Raw genomic sequence first — 25,988 nt, 5'->3', positions numbered from 1 at the left:
TTTGGAAGTACTAATAAATAACAGTCTTTCCAGCATCATCAGTAATGTTGGAAAAAGGAAACTCATTTATTTAAGACTCTAATATTTCTACATATAATTAGAACAAAGATAATAAATTCTGTTTATTGGAATCACTTTGGAAAATTGTAACTTGATTATATTCCCCAGCTAATTCAATTAAAGGAAGCCAGCAAAAGCAATCTTATAACTTATATATTTAACTCCTTCAAAATATGGTACAGATGGAGAACTCCATTCACTTTAATGTCAGCCTCTGTTGACTTCACAGAACCATAGCTTACAATTCTAATCATTTGTGGATATTCTCAGGACCCATGGTTCACAGAAGTTACAAAATGTATTGTTTACTTAAAATTTATATTTTATATACACACAGACACACCAGTCTACCAAATTCCACAATTATTCAAAACCAGAAGATGCATCACAGAAAACGTTTGTATCAGCTCTGATTGGGACACACAACCTCCAATTCTCACCTTATTATCCAGGTTTTTTACACATCAGGCTACAAAACAAGTTTTCTTTTCCTCTCTCTTTCTGAAACACTGAATCTACATTCTCTTTCAAGTAGAAGACACACAGGAACAAGGTGTGACCACAAAAATTGAGTGAACATTAATGACTATTAATTGCTGAAGTGGAGTGAGCTCTGAAATGGGGTGAACTTCTTAAGCTAATGCCTGTTATATTTTGCCAATTTTTATAAATGTACAGTAAAGTAAAAAATGCATGTTGAACATAAAAAATCTAATCTTTAATGTTTCGAATAGCACATCAGTTTTTTTTGTCACTTTTATAAATAGTATCTGTCAGAACAGATAAAGAAACAAGGCTCAGACAGGCTAATCGAATGTCCAAGAAAGCTGGGATGGTCCGTCTCAGGTCTCCTGACTTGGGTGTCCTTTTCACTACAATTATACTCTATTGATACAAGATGGTATAGCACTTTTCCTGTAATATATTTCTCACATTCTTAAATCGATTTGAAAAAGAGGGACATTGCGTTGGAAACAAGAATTAGAACCAGAGCAAGATAGCTAGATTTTTGTTCCAGTTCTCCTAGACTTAAATGTTTGAGCTTAGGCCACTCATATAATCTAATCTAATCGCATTTAAGTTTCCTTCCAACTCTACGACTCAATGGAAGGAGGAATGGTTTTCCTCAGTGTAAAATTTTACCAGGCTTCATCTATGGTACTTAAAAAAATAAATCTATCAGATAATGCTTTAAAATATTAATAGTTTCCCAACTTTCTGATTCTTTGTTTTGAGATATTTTTCAAAACCTTAATGTGCTTATGTACACAATTACTTTGAAGTTTTAGAATATCACCCCCTTTTACAAATATAAAAATAAAAAATAATTAACAAAGGGTATGACATTTTTAAAAACTTAACCATCTAAAGCAAGATTTCAATTAATCATGTCCAAATTCAGTGAAAAAAATTTAAGATTAAAATATTGAGGATACTGTTTCTCTTGAACGCTGTCTTGAAGAATATGAGGATTTTTACAACACGTTTAAGTTGTGATTAAATTCATGTGGATTAGGTGCTCACTCTGACAGCACATATACTAAATTCACTTGGGTTAAGAGTAAATTTGAGGGGCGCCAGGGTGGCTCAGTGGGTTAAAGCCTTTGCCTTCGGCTCAGGTCATGATTCCAGGGTCCTAGGATCAAGCCCTGCATTGGGCTCTCTGCTCAGCAGGGAGCCTGCTTCCTCTTCTCTCTCTGCCTGCCTCTCTGCCTACTTGTGATCTCTGTCAAATTAATTAATTAATTAATTAATTTTAAAAAAGTAAATTTGATTATTTTGATCTAAGAAGTGTTATTTTTTGAAGAAATTATAATATTCAAGAATCAAGTTTAATATATGAATATGTGATTTAGGTCTTTACAATTCTGAAACAGTCATCAAATCCTATGATATTAAATCTGTTTTTTAAAAAGTTATTCTTGTTCACATTTTAGAGAGCTGGGAAAATTTAACTTCATGTGGTACACTTGGCTATAAATTGGTGATGGACATTAAGGAGGGAACCTACTGTAATGAGCACTGGGTGTTATATGTTAAGTGATGAATCACTAAATTCTACTCCTGAAACCAATATTACACTGTATATTAATTAACCAGAATTAAAATAAAAACTTGAAAATTCAAAAAATTTTTAAAAATTAAAAAAATAGACTTACGGAATTCAACGGCTTACAGGTAGAAAAGAGACTGATTAAAATGGGAAAGCAACCCCTATACCTTCTATTTCATCTGATAAGAATAAAAAAGGCAAGCATCTATTGTTATAAGTATGCTATTATTAAATTGATAACTAAAACCTGAAGGTTATTACTGTTCATGAATGTTTTTATGCCTTTGTTATAAGTGAAATCTTTGGAGAAATGATTCCCTGAAAGATTTTTTAATAGATTTTTAAATGTCTTTTTTCATTCTAGTTAATTATATCTTTAAAATGTTCTTCAAGTTAACTAATGGCAAGCAATGAATTTTAAAGAGATCTTTTCCAATGGCTTAATGAGGTATGGTATGTGATGTGTACCAAAATAAAAAGTATGAAAGTTGTGTTTTGAGTGTTAGTAATAACAACTTAAAATTGTATGTAGAATGTATCCAAAATGGCACAAAATTTAGATTATATCAGGGCACAGAATAGTTGGAATTTTATAATATTTTGGGTTTATAGCCTATACTTTCTGCACAAAAAGAAGATGATTAAGGCTTTCTTCTCTGTATTGGCCCGTTGCAGAAAAATCAGAATTTAAAACAAACAAAAAGTTAACCAAAGTAACGAGGGTAGCAGCACATACTTGTTGCCTGTATACAAGTTGCTTGTACATACTTGTATACTCAGGTATAACACATACTTGTTTTCTCACTGGACTTGTGTGAGAATTGAATTAGAAAATGCTCCATAGACCCTATAAAGAAATGTATATGTATACAATGGTAACATGTTGAGTAATTAGCTCATCAGCAAAGCAACCTGCCAAAATCTTAAAATTTTATGTGTGTGTTTGTGGTTTAGAGGGAATATGTTTAGGGGAAGAAAAAGCAAGCTCCTAAGACAATTTAGGCAACTTATTTCTCAAACCCTAACTTCCTCATTTGTAAAATGGAGATAAAAATAACACATTCTAAAGCCTTGCAAGTCATACAAAACAATGCTTAAGGCAAGCACTATATCATTACATTATTTTTAATGTTTACTTACAATTTCAGCATCAATTTCCCTTTTACTCTCAATCTTTTCTTTCCTAACATCTGGCATTAAATTTACATTACACATTCATTGTTACCCTACAAGTTGCTATATTTATAAACTTTTGCATTCTCAATATCTCAGTAGTAAAAACAAAAGAGATAAATCCTTTTACCTTCTTTTAGTAATTTAAAAGTTTATTTAAAAGCTATTTTAGGCTAAAATGAACTATACCTTAACTTGGAATTAATTCGATATTCATCTAATGGGTTTAAAAAATGGAAATTTGATTCAAATCAAATTTATACTTTTTTAAATCACCACGACTGTGTCTTAATACCTGGTGAGATCAAATCTATATGACTGACAATGAAAAATTATAAAAACATTGATCTTACTGTTATAACCAAAAGGTAGACTTCTAAAATATAATGTTGGTAAGAATTGACCGAAATTTTCTTAATGTTTTTATGGAAAAACATTATTACCGATATTAGTTAACTGTATTTTTTATCTTGAGTGATTTATTTATTTTTAGAGAGGGCAGTAAGGGCAGAGGGAAAGAATCTGTACATGACTCCCTGCTGAGCATGGAGCTCAGTGTGGGGCTTGATCTCAAGACCCTAAGATCATGACCTGAACTGAAACCAAAAGTTGGACACTTAACCAACTGAGCCACCCAGGTGTCCCTAGTTAACTGTATTTTGAATAAAAGGAGATAAGAGTTAACAATCATTTTTCCCCTAGTCTGTGCCTTGTGTCAATTTTTTTTGTCATCAGAATGAAGGACTTTAAGACAAAACTAAAGAATGAGCCTGAACAGGGAAAACAGAATGGTTGTCTTTCTTTTAAGTCTCTCTTGGAAGCTTCTTCCAGATTTACATATTTATAAAGTTTTCAAGAAACATTTACTTTGTGTGGGCATTCCCCACAAAAGCGTCAGCACTGCCACTGGGACCATGTTTCATCAGCCAGAAGACTGCTGTGATTAAATGGAAACTGACACACTGTAGATGGCACAACTCAGTATCAGGGTCAATATCAGTATCATCTCCCAGAGTTATGCACTGCACACACTAGGTAGTGTGCATGTCACATGTATTAATAAAGGTGACATTTCAGGTAAATGTAAATCATGTTGTTATTATTCCTGATTAATAATGAGAGACTACAAATGGAAACAACCTCTCAAACACACCTGTGGTTATTGGTCAAGAAGAGCTGTGACACTATTCCATGTACGATGTGTGAAACGAGAGGATACCATGTGAAAAAGAGCACACAGACAACTAGGGAGTTAGAGGAAATGGATGTGGGGAAAGTCGCCAAGAAGAATCAGGCTTGCCCTGGGTCTGTTCTCTACGAGTGATGTTTTGGCCTGATCCTGCCTTAATCAGTATCTTTGCTCTCTTGTAATTGTACCTCCCAATGAGAAATGTTTTACTTGTGTTTCTAAAAACTGTTCTATTTCATGTTCCTAGCAATCCCATGGAGGATCTAATAGTTAGGTCATTAAGTTAATGACTCACTGTTTTCACTCATCATTTCATAGCAAATTATGTAGATAAACAAAACAACTACATGAGAGTAAAAAAGCAGTAAAAAAAAAAAAAACAAATAATACAGTAAGTGAATTAAGAATCAAGCTATAAATGCTAATTCTAAGAAATAAAAAGAATAGATTATAATAAGCAACTTTAAAAGGAAAAACACTAATAAATTTTAAAATAAGCATTTCAATTCATCACTACATTACTTATGAATCTTTCATACACAATGTATATAAATAAAAGCGCACATTTTCAATAATATGTGATCATATGTTAAAATACCACATGAACATATGAGTAAAAATTCAACTGAAAATACAAACATTTATATTTTTGGTAAGCTAGATTAGATTTTTGCTTTAAGAACTTTTTCTTGTAAATATGTATTTTGAGCACTTACATCTCCTTTATAATAGCAAGACTGAGGGACAGACACAATGTTTGTTATTTGTTTATGCCTCACTTACTGCAAAAAAGAGTTTGTGGCTGCTTAGAGTGGTTATGAAATAAGACAATATCAATTAGCAGAATGGAAGAAAGGAGTTAGAAAAAACAAAATGTGGACATACTTGACCATCTACATCTAAATCTAAATAAAATGTTACATAAAAGATGATAATTGGCTTTTTCTCCAGTTCAATAGTAAACAGAAATTAAAGAGACCTGTTTCACATCTAGCATGAAGGATTCAGATTGAATTCAAGAAATAGCTTTCTGATAGTGAATTTAAATAGGGTGCTATCTTATTTGAAGATTTTTAGAAACAGAATAGAATCTCATCTTTCTCTACTGCTTGAGAATTGACCCTAGTTTAGGTGATGCTTTAATGACCTATCAGGGCCCCTCCCTTCTGTGCCTATAATTATCTAATTTTATGGAGAATATCGCCTTGTCCATTCTTTAAAGAGCCAGTGTGGCAAAAAGAAAATAGCAGGAAAATGGAATTGAAAATGGTGACCTCTGTTTCATTATTTGGCATACTGTTCTATGGGGAGTTTATAATTATAATTTAATTACATTTGACATTAGAAAATGATACAGTTTAAAACAGCTAAAAGTACTATCAATGTTTTGTTTTAAATTTTCTCTTTACCACCAATGACCCAAAGGAACTTAAGAATTATATAGGCATATGAAAATTAGACTTAAACTATACTATACTTAATTTTGTAGAGGTGATTATCATTCTTCTATATTCTCTTTCTAATTTGTCTTTATTCACATTTTTATAAAGGCTGAAACCAGAGGTTAAGTTGCTAAACAATTATCTGAAACCAAATAGTTCCTGAGGGGAGCATATATATTTTACCTGATTTGTTAGACACCCAAATAATTGCTTCTGAAGACACATGGCTTCTATTTCCTACCACAATAGTTAGTGGAATCTGCCACAGATAACTGCAAAATATAAAGGAAGCTTTAAGAATAAAATTGGTTATAACAAATAAACAAACAACATTTGCTATGCACCTTCTGGATGATTTCCATTATTCTCTTTAGGGGAAAATTAAAAATCCCCCACTTACAAAAGTAAGGAGTAAGTCAAGAAGATGAATTCACTTCTACAATGCCACTAAGCAGACTTAGCCTATAAGAGTTTTAATTTCAATATAAAAGGGAGACTTTAAACAACACAATTTATCTTGAAAAAAAATTTGCATTTTACATTATGGAATAAAAAGGAGCTAAAATCAATAAATCAGAGCCACACAAAATATTGATTAAAGTCTCAAAATAACTCCCTTCTCCTTGTTTCTATGTTAAATTAATGCGTATTTCAGTGGCTTGATGCATTTACATTTCAACATTATACTTGTTTATTCACTTAACTATCCTAAAAAGCAGTAGTATCACATTTTACAGAAAAGTTAAAACAGCACACCTAAAGTTATTCAGCAAAGCAGGAATGAAAGGTGAAAGTAATCAGATGCCCCTAAAATTCAGATCAATATAAAGATTAGTGCAGAACACCTTTAATGCTGTTTTCTGAAATGAAATTTCCAAACTGGTGTGTGAAATCATCAACCAACATTCAGGGATCAGTCAGGAGTCTCAGCTATTAAGAGAAGCATTTTCTAGAATTTGCCTTTTTGTAGGAAAAAAATGGAAGTTTACACTTGTACATGAAGTAGTATCAATTTAATCTCAAATGGCTACCCAGAGATAAACTGGATGGTCTTACAATAAGTTCAATGACTACTTTATGTTCCTTTCTATGAAGTACAGCCGAATTATGTTGACTTATCATTGCACTATTAACAGCAGGGGTAGCCAATAATATCTAGTATGTGAAAAATATTTTTGATTTTATGGAAGAGACACTGTGTGAGTTCTATAATTGGGAAAGTAAACAGAGAATTGATAGTTTTTCAGGAAACATACCAGGGATTATATAATTACAAATATAATGAATCTGCTTTGGGGGGATGGGAAGAGAAGACATTTCCTCTAAATCTGTTATATGGAATTTAATTACTTTGTCATTTCATGTTTCTCATTCACAATAAACAAATGTCAGTAATGTAACAAATCTAAGTGGAAGAGTGGAAGAAATTAATAATTTTACACCAATTGCCCTCCTATGATATGTAAAGTTAAAATAATGTGTTTAAAATTCTAAGTTTTAAAAATATTATGCTGTATTTAATCAGCAAAATATTTTTGAGTGCCAACTCCATGGAGACACTAAGCTCCACCACAGTGGAATCCACATGGTTGGTCAGGAAATCAATAACCTATATACCCAAACGTATCATTTTTAAAGTAGACATAAATGAACATAACCCATGTAAGCTCTTATTCAAAGCCTGCCAACCTCTTCACATAATACCAAGAATATGGAAAATATTTAATAATGGTATTACTATAAGAAAGACAAAGAGAATAGATATATATTTCTTTAACAGTTGTTCTCTAAAAATAATGACTCTTCTTTGATTAATTGAAAAAAAAATATTTAACAGACAGTAATGCTTAACTGTGTGTCTGACTCTTAAACCACATGCTCATATTTGTAAACCTAATATCTTGAAAAAACCTAGAAATGGAAGGCGTTCCAGAAACTGCTATTGAATTGAATCAAATGGGATGAGACCAAAGTAAAATGAAAGGAACCAAATCAGTTAATCCGAGATTAACTTTACGAACTTAACTTTCTGGTCCACATCTTCCACATTGAGTTGGGTCAACTAAATTGAGAAGTCAAACAAGTATCCGTTAAAGGGCAAGGAATATACAAAATTGAAGATGTTTAAAGATCCTCAAGGATAAATGTGCCTTTTTAAAGCATGATCTTAAAATGTGAAATATTATTTGCCCCAATATAAATAAATATACTTTTGCATTTATTTAAGCTGTATTCTTTTAAATAGTAGAACTAGAAACAATGATAATATTTCTATGGTAATGCTTCAGTATTTGAGTTTTAGCAAAAGTTTCCTAAGTACAAGAAAAAGAAATTCTTCTTAGAACCTGGGTGTTGCTTACAGTCAATGCCACATCCCTATGGGAAACTTAATGCATGGCAGACACTTAATCACACAGCTGTTCAGATGCAAAAGAGTTAACTATAAAGTATTGGGATCCAAACACTTGGGCATTTTGTAAAACTTTTGAAATAGTCTTCTGTATTCTTCCCAAGAATGTTTTTACTCTGTGTCTGTGTGTGTATACGTCTGCATGATCCTGTATGCACACAGTTAAAATGTTTATATTGTCACAAAAACAAAATAAAAAATTACAAATTACCAAGCCTATCTAAAATTTGTATTCATTTCTGAATTGCTATACTATGAATCCTGTATATTGTTTTTCATAACTTTCCAAACAACACCTATCTGGTCTTTTCCCAACTTCATTTTGAAGTTTCATTTGAAAAATCAAAGAAAGCTCTTTGCTTGATGGTTAGAACTTAAAAGAGAGGAAGACACGAAACATGGTTGAGTGAAGCGTGGTGTGCTATAAAGAAAATCTCAGACTGCAGTGGGTTATGTTTGAAGAAAAACTAGAAAAAAGCATTTGTGAAATTAAATTGTGTCCTTAGCTACCTAAGCTGAATTTTAGTCATCTCATTTTAAGCAGAAAAAAAAACAAAAAACAAACAAACAAACAAACAAAAACCACAAATGCATTTCAATAGACTTCTAAGATATATTTTTCTTTAATATTCCCCAGGGTTATCGCTCTCTCTGTAGTTCATGTTTTTTATAATAAAACAATGTTTATCCTAGTAATCATGTTAAGGTAGACAATAATAGGTACTTATTTTAGCTTAAGGGAAAAATCTTTCTTAAAAATGGTACCAATGTCAACGAAGCATTAACGTACACACCACGAACTCTACAGAAATTCCTGTCATCAGGTCAATAACCAAAGGGAATTATGACTGTGGAGATAAATACAATTGTCTGTAGCACAGGACTCCGAGAAACCCCGTAAGTAGATGAGGAGACAATGGTTGACATTGCAATGTATTAACTTCATAAAGAAAAAAGCTACAAAGAAAAAAAAAGAAGAAAAAAAGAAAAAAGCTACATAAATTCAGAACTTCCAGAATACATAAATTCTAGCCAATATCTTACTCGCTTTTGCATATCAATGAACTGTATGCAATTATTAGTTATGTAGCAGTATTTTATACTATAATACAGTTAGTCCATATGAAAAATATAATTACTATATACATTAAAAATGTTTTGGGCATGTTGTTGTGATATTCTGATATCCTTTACAAAATTCAGGACAAAGAATTGATGAGACTGGCTCAGAAAATATCCACAGCTCATGGGATTTCTGGTACCAGTGGGCACTGTCTCACTGCATCAACAGTTTGCACTGTACAATAAAGACCTAGGAAGGTTATGTACAAAGGATGGATAGAATTGATATTGAAGCTCTGACCACAATCTTAGAGTGAATAAAATGGATCAATAAGACATAAATGAATACTAAATTTTTAACTGCAAGCTCAATTATTCCAAAATAGATAGAAAATAATTTTCGAGCTTAAAGGGACTCCATGCCTTATCTTACTCTTAATATTTTATACACCAGGTTCTCCGGGTTCAACGTTATCCATATGATTTTACAACTCTAAAGAAAGCAAAGCTCTATTCACGTTACATATACTTTTGCAGCCTGGGAGAAATTCTGCCTTTAAAAGAGTCAGACTCACAGCTCATACATCTGATGCATGTTACAGGCTGACAGCATATTTTTGTTCAAAATTTGTTCTGTCATTTGCAGGTCCTTTATGTTTTTCTGCATCAGTGATGTTTGTGTCAAACTGATCATTCTCAAAGGCATGGCCTAAATCTCTCTAACTTTGCCGCAGTCAAGTAGTTTTTATGTACTTCCTGGCAAGGCTGGGGTTGATGCCTAAGCAGGTTTAGCCTGGGGCCAAAGGGTGGAGGATGAGAAGCCACATTTGCCAGCTCTATAGAATCCCAGGCTGGGTAAAAGGAAGCACTGGCAGAGTCAGACCCTGACGTATGGCAGAGTAATACCACTTTGCAAAGGCAGATTGTTGAAGACCCATGTATATATTGACCGGGAGATTTAAGTCTGTGCTGTTCCAAATTTAGTCACCAGAAAACATTCAGGAATTTCTCAGTCACTTCTACCTATAGCCCATCTTGGAGCTAGCCTACTTGGGAATGATTTCCGTCCCTCTCAGAGATTAAAACAAGAACAAAAGCAAAAACAAAAACAATTCATGCTTCACATCTCCGGGTAATGTAATGGGAGACAGCATGACCAACCTAATCCAACACCCCACTTTATTAATTTTAAATTCCATTCCTTCTGTCGCCTCCCCACTCCAACCTTCTCTTAGGGCACCTTTTGAAGAATGAAATGAACCATTCCATTATCTTTCTTTGGCTCGGCCTTTAGTAAACCACCATACAGTAAGGAAACGTGAAGTAGGAAAGAAACACTATATGCTGTTTTCAGTAATTAAATAAGAGTTTCAAAAGAAAGCTTAACAAAAAAAAAAAAAAAAAAAAAAAAAAAAAAAAGCTTAACAACAAATAAAAATTCTATGTATGTTGTCTGTTCAGTGGTTTTACACATGGAATGAGGGAGGATAAAATATTTTGATGCCAAGTAACACCGATACTCAGACCATTTAAAAATGGTTCTACTTTGAGTTCCTTTGGCTCAGATACTAGTCTAGTTGTGGTTTTTGTTTGTTTTAATTAGTCTTTCTGGATTGTTAGTTTCTATTCTCATCTATTTTATAAATCGCAGTTTACTCAATTCCATTTAATTGACTTCATTGCGTCTTAACATTTTTGAATTTTATTCAACAAACATTCACAGGGAAAAGTAAAAAAAATCACATATTTTTCTAAATCACCATGATAATTTAAACTCTGCTTAAACAAAATAACTTTGGTGTGCTGTCACTTTGATGGTTAAAATATCTGGAAATGGGAGTAAAAGAGGAATCAAAATGAAAACACCATATGTAAATAAAGAAATGAAAACCATATTTCACTTACATTTTATAATTGGGCTAGAGGATCCTTTTTAAAATGCTAAAAACACAAAGTGAAACCTAAGAATATAAGCAATTGTTCTTTCATGTAAAAGAGTGCTGTACCTGTTATTTTGAAGTTCAAGTGCTTTAGTTTTAGCACTGATGTCATAAATAAAATGTTGTTGGGTAATTATTATTCTATTTTCTGCTGTTGAATTTCCCAAGATTGTGATAACAGGATAACCCATCTGGAGTGTCCACTGATCCATTACTTCTTGTATATTTACAAATTTTCCATTCCGTTTTAAAGCCTTTGTAACCCAAATTGTATAAATTAGTTTCATAAACATGAACCATAAACATAATTAACATTAAGCCATTTTTATTTTTACCTTTATGATTTACTTAAGGATGAAAACATGTAAAATCAGTGAAGCTAATATAACGTGTTAGTAAAATTAATCTTGTTGCCTTAAGTTTCATGCATATATAGAGAAAGGAAAGCCTTATAAGCATTAAAGTTTTTACTTAATGGAAGATAAAACATAGCTGATTGTTAAAATAAGTGCTTGTAGCATCATTAAGTATCCCCAGTATGCCTAGTACCAAATTTAAATATTTGTTATTCACCTATAGAAAAAAACTACTTTAACTTCAATATTTCTCTCAAACATGAATATCTGACACCATAGGAATGTTGTATTTCAGTATTGTCTTGTTTGAGAGGAGGCAAGGTACTTTTTTACTACCATTTGTACTTTAAGTAATTTTAAACCCCATTACTTTTGTAATACATCAAAAATAAAATGATAAAGCAATATGAGAAAATATAAAAAGTAAAAACAACTGTCAGTCTCAATAAAAGTTAAACGAATGGTTTATAAACTCAATTCAAATATTCAAGAAGAGGTTTTGCTATTCGAGCTTCCTATACTTTACCTCTGACAGTGTATTCCAGAGATCGTTTCTGGCTGCATTGCCGTACTTATGAATGGTTAAATAATCCTACAAAGAATATAAAATTAAAATTACAACTCAGAGGCTAAGCAATTTCCAGTAAACACATATATTTCTCAATTCAATTAATAATTTCTATTTGTTAGAATTACATTACTACAAAGACAAGGAGAAAAATGTGGAAAAAGATGAAAAATTTCATTTTACAATATCCTGAATAGCTTTAACTGTAACACATTTCTTAACTCATCAAACAATACTGGTCTCTTAAAAAATATGTTCGTAGCCATAATCACTTCCCATGGATTTCCAGCGTCAAAGACCTTCCTCTAATTTAACAAATCAACCTCAGGCAATTGTAAAGAAACAACCTCTGCAATGAAACATTTAGGAGAAACTTCCCCATCAGACTTCCCTGTTGAAATGTTGAAAAAAACAAATTCTGTTTTACAGAAAAGTAAAAACAACAACAGAGACCCGACTGATATATGCCAAAATGAAGAGGAATCGCTTTGCTAAAAGAGTCATGACTATATCCACAAGCTGTCCAGTTCCCTAGTCTCTCTGCAAGGGACAGGCTGCCTAATACAAAAAAGGACACATACTTATTTCCATGAGCTTGAAATACATATTAATACTTAATAAGGAAAAGTTAATCCTAAATTTATTTAATATTTTTGAGGGTACGGTTTTTCACTTCCCAGTTTCCACCATTAGTAGTTAAACCTACACACTTTCTATCTACCTATGCCTGCTCCCTTCTATGAAGCATGGTCTATGTCACTGTGGATACGTGATTTGGTTACGGCCAGTTGGTATTATTCTTTTTCAACATCAAAGTGGAAAAATGAATAGGAAATAGTGTTTTATGTTATAAAACAGAGAGTCTCCTCAATTTGAGATTCCTTCATCTCTACAACATGTAGGTAGTAAACAAAATCCTAATTTACATCACAGTACTGAAAATGAAAAAAAAAATGCTGACTCTCTTCAGTACTTTGTGTAGAGTAGAATACTTTAGGGATAATTAAACTTGGGGAAGACGTTTTTCTGAAATACAAATTGTAGCATCTGTGACAGATTCAGCTTCGTTGGCAACTCACAGCCCAGAAAATGGCAACTCCCACTTAATCAGATTCTAAAGATGCAATGCCCAACACTAACTTAGCAACCACAAATTCATCATCGTCATCAGGGATTATGAATAATTTTAATGAAAAAATATAACCCCAAATAACCAATCTGAACTCTACTTTTGGTTTTGAATATGCCATATGAGTCATTTTCCACTAGAACTTGGAGACCAGGATTAAAATAAATTATTTCAGATTTAACTATCAGCATTATCTTTCATGCTTTTTCGGCACCTAAATGAATAAATCTGGGAACAATAGGAATTATGAAACACATATTTGGGGGTTATTTTAGTACGTGATTTTTTTTAGAAGTATCAACATTAGAACTATTTATTTATTGGGTTTGGTTTATGGATATGCTGCTAGGATAATCCTAAAGAGGGAACAAAGGAATACCCCATGGACTTTGAAAAGTCCAATACCTAACTACAGGATTCTCTTCACAGACAGATCATAAAAATCCAACTGTTCAAGATACAAGTTGACTTTGGCCCAATATTGATCATCAACTCGAACTCTTGGTTCCCTCCCCAATTCAGAATACAGTTCAAATTTACATTTCAAGCAAGCTGAAACGGCAATTATCCAGGCTTAGGAAGCAGTTCCAACTTGCTTGCCTCGGAAGTCAGGGCAAAAAGCATCTGCTTGGATTCCCAGCAGTCCCAATTTTCGGGTGTTACTGGAATTCTACATAAGTCAACTCTTGTTTTTCAAAAACTGAGAAAACCCCAAGTGTTTTCCTTAGTTATCTTAGCCTTCCTCTTGCATGAAAATAGTCATATTTTAAGTTAAAGAAATTGTGTTTTGTCCTTGCTGAATTACAAAGAAACTTACAGAATAGTAAATATGGTTTTTCTGATAATCAATTATTTATTTATTCATTCTTTCCACAAAAGGTATGGTGTACTTTGCATGTGCTGGTAGCTTTCACATGCTGGGGAACGGTTCGGGGAGACTAGGTTACTGGAACAATGGCAGACACGGAGATGGGATTTGTGGCAGACGGTTTCTGGGACTGAAACTGTAGAAATCTTGGTACAAAAACTACTTGACAAGATGAATTTAAACATTTGCTGTGTAATTAAATAAGATTTTAAATTCCTTTCAAACCTACAAGCCGATGAATATGAAAATGGCTGGAGTTATGAATCTGAAATGTAAATTTATGTTTATATGTATGTGTATGAAAGTCAATTAGCAGTAGATTTGACATTATGATACAAAATAGGAGAATTTTTTAATATTAACCATACAAAGAATTTCAGAAACAGAAGAGTTGTTGAAAAGGGGGGAAAAAAAACAACCATAGATGACCACTAGAATATTCTTAAGGGATCAAACCAACATTATAAACTGATTAAAAGTTAAAGGCCTATTTAGCCAAAGTATATTCTCATCCCTAAAGTACAAGAATGGGATTCTGGCTGCCTTTGTCCAAATCTGCACCCCAATGCTCTCTAGTTACTTGATTTTGGCAAGTTGCTTAATCTCTTTGGGTATGAGTTATGCTAAGGAATGAATGGTTTTTTTTTTTATAGAATTAGGTTAAGGAATAAATGATTTAATATCTGTACAGTATTAGAAGAGCAAAAAGTGTCTAGTACCCAGTAAGTATTCAACAGACATCAGTTGTCATAGGCTTTTTAATCACTTAGGCTACCTGTTAGAGTAACAGAAGGAAAAGCATCACTGAGGATAATAACCAAAGAACACATGAAAACAATATCTGTCTCTTTTGTAGCATTGTGTGAGTTGCTTTCTTTTATCCCATTCAATCCCAGGACATTTATGAGATAGATATCATCATCATCATCTAATAAATCAGAACACTAGAACTCAGAGACTCCAGCCCATGTCCAAACCCCATTCCTGTGCACACCGCTGCTGACCCAAATCCAATGTTTGCTAGATGCCCCACAGACAACTAACTAAGAGCTGAACTCATTGTCCTCCCCAGCATTAGCTCCTTTTGGCAGTCCTTCCCCAGCGATGGCCTTCCAACCACCTCAACCAAGGAGGCTTCTTGGGTGCCTCTCTTTCCCTTTCTACCACATTCAAGTAATGATCTACATTGGAAATCTTCCCTCCAGGTTCCCCTTTCCCTGCACCTGTCTGACAGCCTCTCTAGATGACTAAGACCATCACTGCTCTGTCCCTTTCAGATGGTGTCTCTCCCGTGCAGCCACAAGAGCTTTCATCAGATGCACACATGAATCCCTGCTGCATTCAGAAGACAGTCCGAACACCCTAAAGGAACGGTCCCTCTGTATTTCTGCCAGCCCAACTGTCACTTTGTCGCTCCGCTCTCTACCCATGCCTGTGCATACTCTTTCCTTCTAGTCCCCTGCACAAGCCCTTCTCCACGTATGCTCTACTTCAAGCTCCGGGACTCAGGCTTGATAAATTCTTCCCAGAGATTCTTTCTTGGCCATTCCCATACCTTCCTGAGTTACGTACCCCTCTCATATTCTCACACATTGCACCATATGAGAGCATCTATCACACTGTTATAATTGCTTGTTCATCACTTTAACCACCCATATACTCTGTAAACTCCATGGGAGTAAAGCCCCTGTTACTCCTCTTGACCACTGTTTAGCTGACATCTCTGCGCCCAGCCCGGTACACAGCAAATGCTGAATATATTTGTGTGATTTTTGACTTTCCTTATTCATCATGCTTTTCAGTTAACAACTGACAGTGCAGTTAAAAGACGTTTCTCATATCCATCAGATTCCTCCAAAATGTCTTATTTAAACACTAGCACAGGACACAATTTCTTATTTCAGTGCATATATGCCAGGTCTATAACTTGCATTGATATATACAATTGCATGTGATGTCATTGAAAGACCAAATTATTGGGTAGGAGGCCATTTTTATTTTACTTTCTTTGCTAATAAGTGACATGATCCACAATTTTGCATGTACAAAAGCCAATGGGACTACTAAGTAAACAGGAGAAAAGGAAAAAATGATCTGAGGAGGTAAAGCACTATTATCTTTTAACATGTTTATATGGAATAATTATGCTCTCCTACTAATGGGTCCCTTAGCATGTTAAAAAAGAGGACTAACTGCACAAAGGATTTATTCCTCAGGACACAGAAGGACAGTTTAATAAAATCCAAAGATATATGGACTGGTTTATTTGTGTTTAGCTGCAAATTATAAAAAAAAAAAAATCCACCCTAGAATGACCTTTATAATGACAAGATTTATTCTTCCTATTATAAGAAGGTAAGACAGCCACAATTTTTTCTCCAGAAATTGTTTGGCCTTGCCGTTCCTTGTGTTTTGTCTCCCTGCTTGAGCTTGAGGCTGGATGGCACAAGCAACCCCAGCCATCACATTCAGACAGGACATTGCACAGAGGAAAGAGACAGAATTTCTTTCTGAGAAACTTCCTCTCAGTTGCTGCATCAGACTCTCCGTGTTTCCCACTTGTCAGAATTGTATCACGGGCTCCAGCTGAAATCTGCTGATGAAGCTCTTAGGGGGTACTGTTTTGGGACAGCTCAAGGCCGGCTCGGTGCTGTGTTTTCTCCAATGACAGAAGAGAGGCAAGTCTGGGCCTCAGTGATACTGGCAAGTAGGAGCTCTTCTACCCGTAAGACTAGCCTGGGAAATGCCAGGTAAATCCAGGCATCGATTTTTCTGACTATGTGACAAGAAGGCTGAAGCAGGGATTTGAAATATTGTTCCTTTCTATTAAGAATAATTGTACCTCAAAAAATGTGTAGTGAGCATTTGTCATTCTTTTGGCTTTCCAGCATTTAAACACCACGTTTATATGGGGACAATAACTCACCATGGAATCCTGCAGGAAGGTGAGGGCTCTGCCTTCCACTCTCAATGGAAGGGACAAAATAGTAAATCCCTCCTTCTCCCCTTTCCCTGACAGCTAAAGTATGTACGCGTGCCCTGGCCTCAGATAAGTAGATACTTCAGCGCAGGACTGTGAATCCTGCCAGATCGATGCAAAGAAGAAGGAACAGGTAGCCACATTAACGGTAGCAGTTAAACTAACCACTCCTGTGGCAAGCCCTTGGCTAGCTTTCTTAATTTCTTAGTTTCTCTTAGTTCCTACTACCCATTTTGCAAGCCTGGTGCTCCAGCATTCCCAATGCTTCCAAAGGCTACTGACCTACACCCTTCCAGCAATTTTTTTTTTTTGCCTGATTGGCCAAACTTTGTTTCTATTGCTTGCAACCCAAAACCCTGACTGTTACAACACTAATAGGGGATATAATCAAAACAAACACAAACATCTTAAGTTTTCTTGTTAACCTCGGAATGAAAAATAGAAATGTTTTTACACAACTTATACAAAATGAAAAGCAAGGGACACCCAGTTTTACTGCATAAATCTAGGGTTTCACGGTATTAGAAACAGTAGCTATGAGGGGAACGAGGTAGATACTCAGGTTTAAAAAGGAAAAAAGAGGCAGAGAAGAAGACTGGAGAAAAAGTATAAAACTTCCATAGACAGGAATGCACAGAGAGTAACAATAATAAAAACAAACCTATGCTAAACTCTTGTCTTAAAAAAAGCTTCTAGACAAACTATAAGTGATTCTTATGATTTGGGAGACAAACCATAAGTGACTCTTAATCTCACAAAACAACTGAGGGTTGCTGGGGGGAGGAGGGTTGGCAGAAGGGGGGGTGGGATTATGGACATTGGGGAGGGTATGTGCTTTGGTGAGTGTTTTGGTATGGTATGCTTTGGTCTGGCATGCTTTGGTATGGTATGCTTTGGTATGGTATGCTTTGGTGAGTGTGTTTGGTGAGAGTATGTGCTTTGGTGAGTGCTGTGAAGTGTATAAACCGGGCGATTCACAGACCTGTACCCCTGGGGATAAAAATATATTATATGTTTATAAAAAATAAAATTTAAAAAAAAGATAGTCTTTATTTATATTTTAAATCTAATTATTGAGCACTAACTATATATCAGGGCTAGTACATGTATTAACTTTCTTGAAAAGTCTAAAAAGTGGTTCAACCCAGAACACATGATATCATATATGAATTTGAAAACAAATAATTATTTATAATTCTGTTACAGGTGCACATTAAATCTACTTTCAGCAATTATATTTACATTATTTTTGTCATTTGGTACTGGTTATCAATTGTGAGTTATTTGACATAGCATTTCCTCTAATTTTTATATTCTCATAAAGGATTAATGTAATATCATGTAATATCTCAAGTACTCAATAAATATATTTTAAATATAAAAAAAAAAAAGCTTCTAGAGCAGGGGCTTTTAAACTAGAAACCTAAAGCTCAAAACTTAAATACTTGTGAGTGTATGCGTTATTAGAGTTGGGTGATGTTAAAGGAATCCATGGACAATAAGAAAGCAGATTAAAGGCTGTCAGATCAAAGCAATGTCACAGAAGGGTTGGAAAAACCCCATCTGAAGCCTGGGCCATGCACTTCAGAAATGTTTCTACATTCTCTGACCTTGAGAAACAGTAGCAAGGAGACCAAACGAGTGACAGAAGACCAACTAACACACACAAGAAAGATCAACTACAGATCGAGATGTTATTTTGTTTTTTATCTGAAACATGGCTGTAGATTATGAAATTAAATAAAAATGAGAAGCAGAGCACTGGAAAAGCATTATGCAAAATCAAAGTATGTTTACATTTTATTCTATTAGCCAGGAACCAAGGATGAAAAGGTATGAATAATTGTTAAACCTTGACTGTTAAATTATAACAAGTTTCTAAGGAGGAAGCCCAATAAAAGAGGCACCAATACTAAAGTTTTCAAGGTACATGAGTGTCTGGCTACCAGACACAGTAAAAAAGAAGTGGTATTTAGGAAAGAAAATTATTCGACTAGATAGAACAAAATCAATTATGCCACTGTTTGCATGCATTTTTTATTTTTATTTTTTTAATGTGCATTTGACCTAGATTTACCATTACACGTTGCTTACTTACATACAGGAGAATTCAGATATTTCTCTAAGAACAAAAAGGTATTTTACATGTTCCAAAAAATCCACTACCCACCTAATGAGGATAATTTTGTAAAATCAGCATATGTTCTTAAGGAGTTGCAAAATATACCAGAAAATCAGAAAATCTTAAATCAAAACAACTTGCTGGTACATAAAAGATTTGTTTGTTGGTGTTTGTTTGTTTTAAATCACAGGCAATGGCAAGTTCTCATATCAGCTTTGTTTTCACAGATCTCTTACTTAGCAATTACACATCATGCCATCAATGCCTTCACAGGCAGAAGCATCACGAGAGGTGTGAGGGATATCGCCACCGCTGAATTTGTGCATTCCAGAGCAAGCTGACAGGTCTTACACCTGTCAGTAAAATAATGTGAATGTAAGTCTATAGGGGTGTTCTGGGGTACTAATATGTCCCCCCCCCTTCTGCCACTAGCTTGAAATATTACTGAGACATAAAATGAATCTATTGGCAAAACTGAAGTTTGTAGATTGCCTTTCCTGAATGCCCTGGTAAAGGACTTTGACCACAACAAGCTCACGAAATAGATAAATTATATCCTGACTGGTAAAAATACACTGCCTTTTGTAAATCAAGATGCCCATGGACTGTGGAGCATGTACATGGAGCTCCCTCCACTTCCACTCCTTTTCTTAACCAGCCCTAGCCCTGGTGACTAGTTGAGGGGGAAAAAAATGCAATTCAATTAAGATAGAAGCATGTGTGTATTTAGAAAACTAAACAGAAATTTAGGCTGATCCTTATCAGTCATGTGATCTTGAGTAATTTTTCTATTATCTCTAAACTTCATTTTTTCAGCTGGAAAGGATAGATAATATAGTACCCACTTAGGAAAACAGTGCACAGAAAATGACATAGAATAAGAAAAGCACTTAGAAAAATGCCTGCCACACAAAAACCCCAGGAACATTAGTTATTATAAGACCAAGCGCAAGGGGAAAATACCTCTAGAGTCAATATTTTTGATCTCACGTCCAAGAGCAGTCAAAATATTCTAGAGGCTAAGGAAGGGAAATGATACGGACTAACTGGAAGAAAGTTAGTGCTTAGAGGGACCTTTTTTTTTAATTTTTAAAAAAGTAAAAATGCAAGAAAAAAATTGAGGCCAACATTTTTTTAGGTTTGAGGAATGCTTAGAAACCTTCCCCCTCCTGGGTCTGGAAAAAGAAACTAGGAGGACTCCTGAGTTGTGCAGTCTAGCGCCCTATTTTTCACAGAGCTCTACTCAGGTGACAAGCCACTGACTGTTTATGACTTGGGTGGCTCATGGAATAAGGGCACTAATTAGGGACTTCAACACAAAATAGCCATACCTAAGTTGGCATGAAGCTGCAAAAACACTACTATTCAGGTGACCAGAAAGACAAGGCTTGGTCAAGATATATAGCAAACACTCAAGCAACATGTGCTCTCTCACTTCTTTCCCACTCACTAATCAACCCACACCAAGAAACCAACAGGAGTGCGTGTCAGTGTGGAAGAGAACAAAGGGTTCTTCACCACACATTCCGGACTGAAAAAGTCCCCTGGAATATCCTCATATTAATATCAATAAGCACAGATTGAATTTCCCATATGCTCAGAAGCATGGGGGATCTCTTCTAGTCAGTGTTAAAATCATATATACTTGTTAATACATTGTTTATCAATGACAGCTATTAGTCTATCAGATCCTTTCTGGTTTTAGTCCCCTGATTATCTAGCTTATATTGCATAGCTCATCTTAACCAGTTCATAGCAAACTGGCTCATCTCCTTTGCAGCGCTATCCTTTAAGTTTACTAGTTGGCAAAACCCCAGTCCTGGATGAATCCAAGCATGTGCCTTCTCTAAACCTGCACCATGCCGCTGAGCATCATGGGAGAAAATAATGCAATTGAATAGTTTGGTTGTATTATAAATTCATAATTCCCAAACTCAAATAGGCACTCAATACAACAGTCATGCCATCTACTCTTCCCAACCTTCAATCTCCAAACCTCTTTCCTGCCCAGGCTTACCCCCCAATTTTAGCTACTGACTTTGCTTTAAAAAAAATAGAAAAAAATAGAATTCATCAGAAAGGAACTCCCTCATGTTCCCATTTCCAAATCCCTAAATTTACTGGTGTATCTCTTATCAGAGACCAGTTACTTTACCTTCGCAAGGACAAACGTCCCAGTCACTTCTCTAGTTTCTGTCCATTAAGCTTTTCCTCTCCTGACTCCTTCTCCACCAGCCTAATTTGTACAATGGTCCCCCATCTTTGAGAGCTTGTTTGGAGGTTCTAGCAGGGGAGCGCAGCTACTCGTATACCCTTGACCGAAGAACGGTCCTCTCCTCTATCGGGGAAGGTCGTCCTCTTGACCGAGTGCGCAGCTTCGGGAGGGACGCACATGGAGCGGTGAGGGAGGAAGGGGACACCCGCCTAGACAGCCAGATCAGCCGAATCAACCCTGGCGATCAATGGGGTGACAGATGTCGCAGCCAGATCGCCCTCACATCCACGGTCCCCCATCTTTAAAAACGAAACAAAACAAAAACTTTCTTTAGCCTTATCCTCCTCTAACAACCTACCCTGGTTTTCTGATCTCTTTCCTTGGCAAATTTCTTTAAATTTTACTCTCCAGGCCTATTTCCACTCAGACAAAAACCCATGCACTCTTTAAGCCATTCCAGAGATAATCAATAAATTGGCAAGCTGCCAAAAGAAACACTTTTCAGTCTTTACTCCACCGCTCAGTTGCATTTAACCTCATCGATCACTTTCTTGAAATAAGCTTTCTTCTTGACTTGGGTGACACCACACTCTTGGTGCCCTGCCTGCCTCTCCTGCTGCTGCATCTCCATCTCTAGCCTTGGGACCCTCCCCTTCTCTCAGCCTCCAGTTGTTCAAGACCCGCAGGGCTTGTTTCCTGGCCTTTGCCCCCGAAACATTCTCAGGTCCCCCCTCTTCCTCACCTCTCATGCATATACCCATTACCCCATCTATCCCCAGATCCCTCCACGGGACCTTCAAAAAACACTGTGAATCCACGTCTCTGTGTATTTACTGACTATTTATGTTGCCATCACCTCTCACCTGAATCTTCAAATATCTTCCTAATTTTATTACCCGATTCCTGTCTTGGTATGCTGATTGCCCCACTCCCCATGTATTATTATAAGTTGCCAAATAACTATTTTAAATATAAATAGAACCACATCACATCCCAGTTTAAAACTGTTTAATAGCAGCCCGCTGCACTCAGAATAAAATCCAGCCTTCTTAGCACTTGGTACTGCGTGACTACTTCCGGCCTTCCTCTCCTACCTTCTCTCTCCTTACCGACTCGGCTGAGCCACACCAGCTTCGTTCTTTCCCTGGAAGTTGCTCAGTCCTTGGCCTCAGCCCTTTGCACAAGCCGTTCTATATTTCCAGAATGATCTCCTTCCTCTCCCAGGTTTCTCTTGGCCTCCAGACCTCAGTATGGATGCCTTCTTCTTAAGGAGTTCCTGAGCGCCCAATCTAAAATTGCCTGACCCATCTGCCCATATGTTCCCTCACAGCATTCTATTTTCTTCCTTCCCAGCATTTCTCGCATTTAGTAAATATATATGTATTTGCTTTTTTCCTGTTTAGGGTCAATCTTATCCTGTTACATATGATTTGTGAGATCAGGGGCCATCTCTGCTGGGGGCGGCATGCCCTGAACACTCGGTACTTACCACAGTGTCTGACATAAAGTGGGTATATAATAAGTTTGTGTGGAATAAATGAATAACCGAACATGCCTGATAGGGGAGCAACATGTGCTGTGGGTCTAAAACAAAGCACAGCTGGTGCAGGAAGTGAAATCAGAATTTTGGTTTATTACCACAAAGCATTAAGGAAAAATCTTAGCACTATAATGAGCTATGTTTCAGGGGGAAAAAATGATCTGTGAAATAATCACAGGGAGAGACCTTGAGCAGGAAAGAACAAGTGAATATAAGAGCCTGATTGCAAGAGGCAATGAGATTCAGGATGACAAATGAACATCGCCATTTCTTTGTGTGTCATACTAGCACGGATCCCCCTCCTCCATGGACAAAAAAAACCAGAGGTAGACCAAATGGGTTTGTGTTGTTGCTGTTGTTGTTGCTTTAAAGATTTTATTTATTTATTTGACAGACAGAGATCACAAGGAGGCAGAGAGAGAGAGAGAAGGAAGCAGGCTCCTGCTGAGCAGAAAGTCCAATGTGTGGCTCGATCCCAGGACCCTGGAATCATGACCTGAGCCGAAGGCAGAGGCTTTAACCCCCTGAGCCAAATGTTTTGAATAGACTTGAACCTTTTGTAAGGCATTTTCCAAATATATAACTTAGGTCTTTAGCACTCCTCCTAAGCCACTAATTTATAACATGGGCTTTTTCACCATAATACTAAGATACTTAGAATCATGGGGAAAAAATAATGTGTAGTAAATATGTTATGGTTTATTATTTTTACTGTATAGTCATTTATACAAAATTATGAAAAAGGGAGTAAACCTTCAATCTTCAAATGGGTAGGAACGTGGGTGATTATATCACCAAAAAGTGAAATACAAGAGAATATATGAAGTGTTTCCAACATCATTTGTGATTAAAAAAAAACATAAACACTGAGATAGCAATTGGGTAAGTTTTTTTTATTTATGAAATTAGTAAGAAAATTATTTTGGAAAGTAAGACCTAAGGCTGTTTGCTTAGTGCATTATAAAAAGAATTTTCAAACTTTACTTCTACTTCTATGTACTGGAAGAAAAATTAAGAATGTGATTCCAGAAGTGGATATGAAGAGACAACCAAAATGTAATAGGAAAAATCTATCATTTGAAGACCATGACAGTATTGTTCATTTAACAGAAACTGGAAAGTGATCTGGATGTTCACAAACAAGGAAAAAACTAAATATATTATGGCACACCCAGTATTAACCTATATAATAGCATCACCAAGCAGTTAAGGAAACATGAGTAATGAGAAAAACCACCTTCCCAACTCAGTAAGGTTCTTTTTGCATCAAAACGTACAACATTGCCAGATATGTGGTTCTAGGCTATTACATGAAGGTTCTGAAAAGAGAACATTAAAGGAAAAGAAAAAGAAATTAACAGAGGAAAAGAAAGAAAACTGCTGACGTAGGCATTATAACAGGTCAGGGAAACAGATGCCTGGGAAGCAAGTTTACCGTGTCCTGCACTAGCGATCTAATCAATTGGTACAGTCCTCAAGGAGTGAGAGACACTTTGCAGTTCGGTGTACCCATAGCAATGCAGATTTAGAGACTGGTGTACGTTTGCACACATATCCACATACAAATATATCCACTCGTCAACCAAAGGTGTCTAAAAATTTCACAGATACAATTTAAATATGGTTTCACTTATTTGTGGAGCATAACAAATGGCATGGAGGACATGGGGAGTTAGAGAGGAGAAGGGAATTGGGGGAAATTGGAAGGGGAGGTGAATCATGAGAGACTATGGACTCTCAAAAACAGTCTGAGGGTTTTGAAGGGGTGGGGGGTGGGAGGTTGGGGTACCAGGTGGTGGGTGTTAGGGGGCACGGATTGCATGGAGCACTGGGTGTGGTGCAAAACTAATGAATACTGTTATGTTGAAAATAAATAAAAAATAAATTAAAAAAATAAATAAGGTTATCTAAGATATCATTTTATAGGATCAACTCTATATAGCTAAAATGTATAAAATATCCTGAGCCCTTAACAGGTAAAAGAAAACCAATAAATATAACTTTCTAAGACTTCCTATTGAGCTGGGTAAATGCCTGCAGGATGACCAAATAGAGATATTTGTCATTAATAATAAGGGCTTTTTAGCTAATGCTATGTAGTCATAGTGGTCAGTTAACAATATTGAACTCAAAGGCAAAATGATAAGGATTCGATAAGTAGCTGTATATAAACAAATGAGTTGAAACTGATGAAATGGAAGCTATTTCTCTCTGATTGAGAAATATGAATAACTGCTGCTATCTAATTTTTAAAGTATTTGCTTTTTATTGAGATTGTATTCTTGATTCTCAAATCTATATAATTAATATTTTTCTATATTAGTATTCTCAATAATTTTAGCTTTCTAGTTAGGTCTATATAAGTTAAATGCTAATTAGGTCAAATCCAACAACTAAAAACACCAGCAATGATAGCACTATTATCATATGGTATTGAGTGATCACAACAAATTAGTGAGAAGTGTTAACCTTCTCCCTCTAATATAACTAAAACTGCCCAGTGATTTAAGTGAAACACGGAGAAATTTGAGCAAAAGCTGCCGGTGGTTATTCATTTTAGATTAATCATGATTCAGTTATCATCTGGATGAAAACACAGTACTACCTCTTCAGAAAGGAAATGAACTTCGACACACTGTCTCTGTTCCTCTATTATTCTATGACTTTTCATTTTTCCGAAAAAACTACATGTGAGAGAAAAAACGTTCTCTCAGAAATACAAGCTGGAAGTTATTGAATAAAAATCCTTTGTACACATGTTAACATAGAACTTCTCACTGGAACACAAGTTATTGAGTATGTTGTTGCTACTAATAATCCCTCTGGCTTTGTGCCTGTCATTACCTTCAGGCTATCAGAATTTTATGAGCACAAACCAATA

General features: G+C 35.4%; 1 protein-coding gene across 1 annotated transcript in view; it reads right to left on the bottom strand.

The window, feature by feature from the left end:
- The window catches only part of TRHDE (thyrotropin releasing hormone degrading enzyme), a 382,185-nt gene that overhangs the window by 78,659 nt on the left and 277,538 nt on the right, over positions 1 to 25,988 (bottom strand). The window contains exons 8-10 of the mRNA XM_004752417.3: positions 12,212 to 12,277; positions 11,396 to 11,583; positions 6,101 to 6,189 (exon numbers count right to left, since the gene is read on the bottom strand). Coding sequence (XP_004752474.2) covers positions 6,101 to 6,189; positions 11,396 to 11,583; positions 12,212 to 12,277 — 343 coding nt within the window. The remainder of the gene's footprint in view (positions 1 to 6,100; positions 6,190 to 11,395; positions 11,584 to 12,211; positions 12,278 to 25,988) is intronic.

Source organism: Mustela putorius, unplaced genomic scaffold (assembly GCF_011764305.1).
Source record: "Mustela putorius furo isolate JIRA1106 unplaced genomic scaffold, ASM1176430v1.1 tig00537227_pilon_pilon_pilon, whole genome shotgun sequence".
In the NCBI taxonomy this organism is placed as follows: Eukaryota; Metazoa; Chordata; class Mammalia; order Carnivora; family Mustelidae; genus Mustela; species Mustela putorius.
This window is presented reverse-complemented; position numbering and strand designations above follow the sequence as displayed.